A 7,827-nucleotide genomic window follows, 5' to 3' on the forward strand; every position below is an offset into this window, starting at 1 on the left:
TCTTCCGAAGCAAGCTTAGCGTTATCCCTTCTCCCACGCTCACCTTGCAGGGGGGTGATAAGGGAAAATCATTTGATTCTCCATAAGATTTGTTATATCCCAATTCGCTTCCATAAAATCCGAATATATAGCTGTAAATATATGTAGATATGTTTTCAATATTTGTATTTCAAATCTTTCCTATTTTATAGGATCACATTATTGTTATTTATTCTATATATATTTGATGTTATCTCCTGCACACGGCAAGGAGGATTTCAATCATTTTACATTGTTTCTTAAACACATTTATTTTTAATAATAAACTTTAACAAATTTATTATCAACATATATTAATAAGTGTGAACTTGGCCTAGTGGTAACCACACTTGAACCTAAGGGGGCAGACAGCGGGCAACAAGCAGTAGGCAACACAAAATTTGAAGGGGGTAGGTAGTGGGCAGTAGGCAGCAACGTAATTGAAGGGTCAACTGGAGTTGACCCCCGAAAATATTAAGAAATTTCCTAAAAAATCAGCTGATCGATTATCGATGAGGAGTACCATGCTAATTTGCTCCGATAACTGGAATATGGGCGATATTTCGCCAAAAAATTCCAACATTTCAAACCATGGTTAGGACCAAATGGAGCATGAATTCCTCGATCACTTCTATAATACCTAATAAATAGTAAGCATGATCAAGCTCATAAATACCAAGTAATAGAAAGACAAACCCATTATTTACTATAATTGTTGGAATTTTTTAAGCCATGACTACAAGAATAGATTATTCGAGAGTTCAGTTGTGAAAATGTGGATACAAGGTATGTATTGGGGTATTTTATACATCTTCTAACGGATACAACTGATGCACCTTCAAAAAGTTAGCTACTTAACATATAACATAAAGCTTAGCATAGTTAACCATTATGTGAAGAAAGAGCCTATCATACAACAAAGGGAGAAGAATGATAGGGAATTGATAAGTCATTAAAGAAACCTATCAAGGATTCAATGGTAGTGTATACGAGTCCTATCAAAATCTTAACATAAGATAAATGACAGAGGTAAGAGAGTGGAGCCAACCTAAGAAAGAAGAAGGTATCAATTCACCTTAGAATTCCTAACTTTGATATGTCTACATATTAGAAGACCTATTTCATATAAAGGTCATGAATATTGAAAACACCCTGAAAGAAATGATTCGTGTCAATAATCTGAAATACTGCGGGTACCATCCAATTTAAGGAATTAGAAAATTTTCAGTTCTTTAAATTTTTAAAATTTTAAAAAGAGTTTGTAAGGTTATACAAAGTAAAATTTTACTTTTTGAAAGGCAGTACTAATATTTTATATAGGAGTTTTTCTATTTTTTTAAAATGAAATATAGGAAATGTACCAAACCTCGCATTGCAATGAACTTAACGACCCAATTGCTTTTTCTAACTTTTCCAATTTAATGACTAATCTGATTTTAATAATATTAAAAATAATTACTCATAGGAATTAATAAACAGTATAAAAGGGAGCCTTATTACAATAAGGATGCGAAGTTTAATTCTCATAATTAAATTAAAGAAACTGAACCCCTTGAGCTAAAGTAAAATACATGTATATGTAACAAAGTGAATTCTTAGGGGTCGCGTTTCCTAATATCCGCAGTACAGAAGAATTACGCTCGTAAATTATAGAAATATCCATTTGTCTCGCAGCAAACTGAAAATCATGTTATGAAAACAGCATTGAGGAACTTATTGTTTAACTCATAGCAATCAAAACATCTATGTCACAGACTCACTTCAATCATCAACCTCTGCTTTGATCTCTCTCTGTAGCTCTTCCTTGTACTCCTCAAATGATCCAGGGAAACTACTCACAGTTCCGTTTTCTACCACCCAAATTTCACTTCTCTCCTCGTTCTCACACACACGAGATATTAACCGCGAATCATGACTTACAAGCACCACTCCACCACTGAACTCATCTAGTGCATCAGCCAATGCATCAATGCTCTGCATGTCTAGATGATTTGTAGGCTCATCCAACAGCAAAATGTGTGGTTTTGACATAGAAATTGATGTGAAGACAACCCGTGCTTTCTGCCCTCCCGATAGTTTCATAATTGGGGTGAGGTGGTTATGACTGGGGAGCCCAAATTTCCCAAGCTTTGCACGAACGGCTTCCTGCTTGCTAAGTCCCTCCTGATCTGGATGAAGCCTGAGAAGATACTGAACTGGTGTTTCATCCATTGTCAGAAGGTCCACAAAGTGTTGTGAGTACCTCCCAATCCTCAGTTTTTGACTCCTTCGTACTTCACCCTCCGTCGGAACCAAATCACCAGCAAGAAGATTAAGCAATGTAGATTTCCCAGCTCCATTTGGTCCAACAATGGCAACACGAGTCCCCATATCAATACCAACATCAACATCCGATAGCCTGAAATCCTCCCTGTTTGGATAGCTGAAACTGACTTCAATGAGCTGTAAGAGTGGTGGGGTTAACTCAGTGGGTTCAGGGAAGTGGAACTCCACACTGTAATCTCTCCACTTCTTTGGGGCCTCTGGTTGAGGCTCATCATCGTCAACCTTACCCTTGGCCTTATTCTTTGAAGCTTCCTTAGCAGCAGCAAACTTAGCTCTATCCTTAACCTTCTCCTGCTGAACCCGATTGCCTGTTCTCTTTGCAGCTTTCACTTGCTTATCATAAATCTCGAACTTCTTATTCATCTCCTTGCGACGCTGCTCATACCCACTTTCAAAATCATCAAAGTTCCCCCGGTAGAAATGAAGTTTCTGGTCATGGAGATGAATAATCTCACTACAAACCGTGTTAAGAAAATCCCGATCATGCGAGACGACAACAAGAGTTTTCTTCCACCGGCACAAGTACTCCTCTAACCAGAGAACAGCCCTCAGGTCAAGATGGTTGGTGGGTTCATCAAGCAATAGAAGAGTTGGCTGCACAAAGAGTGCCCTAGCCAATGAAATTCTCATCCTCCACCCACCACTAAATGACCGGGTTGCACGGCCCTGCATATCCTTAGTGAAACCCAGTCCAGCAAGAATCTTTGATGCCTGAGCCTCAGCAGCATCAGACCCCAAAAGCTGCAAATTCTCATACAGTTCAGCAAGCTTTTCTCCCACATCATCCCCACTCGCATCATTTTCATCCTCGTCACAAGTGGCAGCAGATGAATTCTGCAAAGAATCCAAAGATGCAACTTCCTGTCGGAGCCTGACCAGCTCTTCGTTCGCTGAAATAACTGCCTGAAGGGCAGTATTATCATCACCAATCACCTCTTGCTCAACCAGTAGTACATCAATATTTTTAGGTACTGGAATCTTCCTCCAAGCAAGAAGTTTTAATAATGTAGATTTTCCCATCCCATTTGGTCCAACTAAACCATACCTCTTCCCATGAGATATCTTCACTGATGCATTCTTTAAGAGTTCTTTCCCACGTGCTGACACAGAAAAGTTTTCTATCGTTACATCTTTGACATTAGCATCAGCTTCATCTTCGCCATCAAGAACTGAAGCCCGGCTACCAATAACAACGGTGAATGCATCATGATCATCCTTAAGGGCCTCCTGTCGGGCCTGCTGTGAGGCATGGACAGCAAGCATGTCTTTCTTTTCACGTTTCTTCAATTCCTTTTCAGTTACGGATATGTCAAGTGTCTTTTGTTCAGCCCTTTGTTGCCGCTTAAGTCGTGCGTCTTCTTCAGAGGAATAAGCATCATCCTCATCATCAGAGGGAGGGAGGTCGATGTCAGCAGTGTAGGATGGAAGTTTTGGAGCTGCTTTTGCTTTGGGCTTGCTAGTGGTAGTGCTTGAGGAGGAAGATCCCTTTTTGGGTTTATCAGATTTCTGATCCATGCTAGCAAGCATCGCTGAAACTGAGAGCTTCTCTTTCTTCCCATCCTTGGAGGCATCTTTGTTGCTAGGCTTAACCTTTGTGGTTGCACCACTATCCTCTGTTTTCTTCCTTCCCATTCCACCAGTAGACCTGGAAGTAAGATAACTCAAGAAATCAATTTACCTAGTTGTAGAGCTCCATAGTTGAGTTCATTGCAATTAAAATCAATAATAACTAATTTAGCAACTAGCAAATATAGACAATTATATTTATAGCCCTATTATAAGCCATCCTAGATGATCTCCATCAAGATATTTAGATCAGTTTGAGGCTGTCAACATCAGAAGAGAAATGGAGAGGTGAAGTACAGAAATCTCCATACCAATTTTATCACAATATCAACAAGTTCAAGAGAGATCCGAACATGAGAAGTAATCCAATCTAAGTTGAACACGCTTCTTCAAGCTTAGATTAGCAAAACACAAAATAAGACACTAAATATGCAACAGAGATAGCCCAGTGGCAACAAGAAGCAATGATAACATATGGGAACCTTTATTGGTGCAGTTAAAAGGGAAAGAAAAAATTCAATTCATACTTGCATAAGAGGAAACAACAAACAAATATTTACCCCAAGAAGGGACATATTCAACAGCCAATTTTTTTACAAGGTCAAAGACAGCCATCATCATTTAGGTGTAAAGCATAAACTGAAAAGGATACATACATCATGAAGGTAGTAAAGATATCACATAAACTGTCTCATATGCATTGCATCTACACCACTAAGCGACACAGCAGTACCACTCAAGCAACAAAAATTTACACAGTCAGCAGTCTTTCAGCTCTCTATCTGGAACAAATCCAGACCGATTCGCAGATTTCACAGAGCACTACTTCTACCCACACCAATCAGCTAGCACTTATTTGTTTATGTGCAATTTTTCTAATTGATCCCAACCTTGTCTCAATTGACTAAATTAATCATCCTATATCATCCGCATTGACAAACTTTACAAATTATCTTTAAATCCTTTAAATTGATCCAACTTTTCCTCCACTGAACAAAACCCCTCTTCATCCATGTAGTTCAGCAATCCCGAAATCGATCCCAGGTATCTTAAACTACACTAGGTAATTTCCAAGACATGCCAAATAATCCCCCAATAAAAAAAAATAAAAAAAATACACCCTAATCCTAAATTTTAAGGCCGACCCATCTTTCCAACAATCGCCAAATACGAAATACATCTATGAGTTGTAGTTAAAGTGCAATTTTATGTATTCCCAAGCCCTAGATGGTGAAAATTTTACGATTCAAAATTTCCTTCCATTTTCTCAATATTTTCTCAGCATACAAACGATTGCATATAACCCATAAGACGATTGATTGGACTGGGAATAGAGATTGGAACAGTACCTTGAGCTGAGATATCGACCGAGCCGCAGAGTTTAGAGAGGGAAAGGTTGAATGGTTTTGTGTAAACAGAGATTGGGGTTTCTTGGGATGCAAGCAAACCCTAAAATGAGGGACAAGGAAGTTTAGTCAGGTGATCAATGGGCTAAACCCGTGCCGGCCCAATATTTGAATTATTGGGCTGATCCTAATAGTTTGGTCCAAAGAAAGCTATCTTAACCCAGCCTGCTTTTAATGCCTTCAATCCACCTTGATACATTTTCCATTTTTAATTCTTATACAAAAAGTAGGCAGATATATTGTGTAGTTGAAAACACTTTTCAAAACTTTTTAATTTTTTTAAAAAAAAATCACTTTCTCAAATTTTAAAAATTTTGAAAAGAGTATTAAGAATACAAAGCAAATTTTTTTCTTTTTATATAAAAATCCTACATTTTATATAGAATTTTTTATCTTCATAATAAATAATTTAATAAATAATTTTATTTTTAATATATATATATATTAATTTGATAACTAATTAATTAAGTTTTCGTCAAAATAATTTAGATTGATATTATAGAAAATTTTTATCATTTTATTTATTGGACTGGACCAATACCTTCATTTCAACATGTTAATATTTTCTTTTGTTCATATATAAAATACTTTTCATAATATTACATTTATACAAAATATATATATATATATATATATTTGTATATGGTTGTTAAATGTATAATTTTTTTATTTTATAATAACCATTAAAATTATTATTTTTGTGGTCCTTTAATTGGCTCTTTCTTTGAAAGTGTGATAAATTACCTTAGTACTCGATAACTTAATTTAAATTATTAAATAGATTAAACCTATTTTGTAAAATAATTTAATATCACAACTTAAAGTTAAAAATAACTTCAAATGTTAAGTTAAAATAATTAATTTATTCTTAATCCTAATTTTATTTTATTTTATTTTATAAAAATATGTTTAACAAGTTGACTCTATATCCATAACTCATTTTTTATAGTAAATATTTTAAGGTTATTTTTCAAATTTACATTTAGTGCTTAAGATTAAGTTAAATTTTTTAATAATAAACATCAATTAAATATGTGAATTCAATAACTTAAAATAAATTTTAAGTTAATTTTATCAAATAACTTTAATATTTAAGTAAAAAATAAATAATAAGTTTTAAGCTATCAATTTAAAATTAATTTAAGTCATTAAATAATAAGAAGTTTTATGAAACACCCACTTAATTTTTTATTTCATTCTAACTCCAGTTATTAAAATAAAAATTTTAATTGGTAGAAACTTTTTATCTTCCTTATTTACATGTAAGGCATTTTATATAAAATTTTAAGATACTATTACGAGCATTTTATATTTCTAAATTATCTTTCTTTATATATAAAATATTTATGAGAAATATGTTGTACAAAGTCCAATAAATAAAATAAAAATAAGAAAAATGATTTAGAAATTATTTACAAGGAAAATAAATTTACAAGTGAAGAGCATATATTAATTTTACAAAACTATATATTACACTCTTTGCGATTATTATTATTATTATTATTATTATTATTATTATTTTAGTTATTTAAGATTTTCTATTTTTTGTTTTTATTTTTATTTTTTATTATTGAAATATACAATTATAATTACTAACACAATATACTAGATTGAATTTCAGTAGAACTAAAGACTCCCATACAAGACGTGACTACGCACCAGGCCGACTCAACCATCGAATTATCAAAGAAGGTGAAGTTTAGTGGAAATATCAAAGAGATTTTCTTGTAAACTTATTATATTTCACTTTTTCCTTTTATGTATTCCAAACACCCTATTTTGTTTGCTCTAAATCTATCTAACAATTTTTATAAGTAAAATTTTATTACAGGTGCGATTTACAAGTTTGTTTACTAATTATTTATTTTTTGTGAATTTTTTTAGTCTTAATATAATGAAAAAAAAAAACCAATAATTTTATATAAATATAAATAAAATCAATCACATGAATGAACAAACCACCATATAACAATTTATTAGGTATAAAAAATCATTGGTAATCTCGATCATTAAATAATATACCAAATATGATAAAATAATATATAATTTTATTTGATTGGATGTACCTACTCAGATTATGTCGTTAGCACTATGCACTCAAAACCCTTATTGAGGTTTCGTTTTACAATGTGATCTTGCACTCCTCTACTCCACCCTAATTGAGGTTTCGTTTTACGATGTGATCTCAATCGAAAATTACTTTCAAGAAAAATCTTAAAAGTTTAAAAGTTAGAAGATGAAACTTTTAAAAATGATTATAATTTATATTTATTAAACCTTTTTAGAATTGTGGAGAGTTTTAAATTTTAAAATATTCTAAATATCATTTTTAAAATTAAATATCAATTTAGAGATAATCACAATTTTAAAACTTACTAAAAAGATATTTCAAAAATTCTTTTTAGAATCCAATACATATTTAGAAATAAACATGATTTTAAAACTTATCAAAAATAATATATAGAATTAAAGATATAGTAAAAATCAAATTAGAAAATCAAAAGTATTATAA

The 7,827-nt window shown here is 32.8% G+C and overlaps 1 protein-coding gene across 1 annotated transcript; it reads right to left on the bottom strand.

Moving 5' to 3' along the window:
- Positions 1 to 1,470: 1,470 nt before the first annotated feature.
- LOC117907009 (ABC transporter F family member 4) lies at positions 1,471 to 5,362 on the bottom strand. The gene is made up of 2 exons (XM_034820325.1): positions 5,259 to 5,362; positions 1,471 to 3,988 (listed from the first exon to the last, which is right to left on the bottom strand). The coding sequence occupies exon 2, from the start codon at positions 3,973 to 3,975 to the stop codon at positions 1,780 to 1,782; it is 2,196 nt and encodes a 731-aa protein (XP_034676216.1). The 5' UTR covers positions 3,976 to 3,988; positions 5,259 to 5,362; the 3' UTR covers positions 1,471 to 1,779.
- Positions 5,363 to 7,827: the final 2,465 nt, after the last annotated feature.

This window comes from Vitis riparia, chromosome 18 (genome assembly GCF_004353265.1).
Source record: "Vitis riparia cultivar Riparia Gloire de Montpellier isolate 1030 chromosome 18, EGFV_Vit.rip_1.0, whole genome shotgun sequence".
NCBI lineage: Eukaryota > Viridiplantae > Streptophyta > Magnoliopsida > Vitales > Vitaceae > Vitis > Vitis riparia.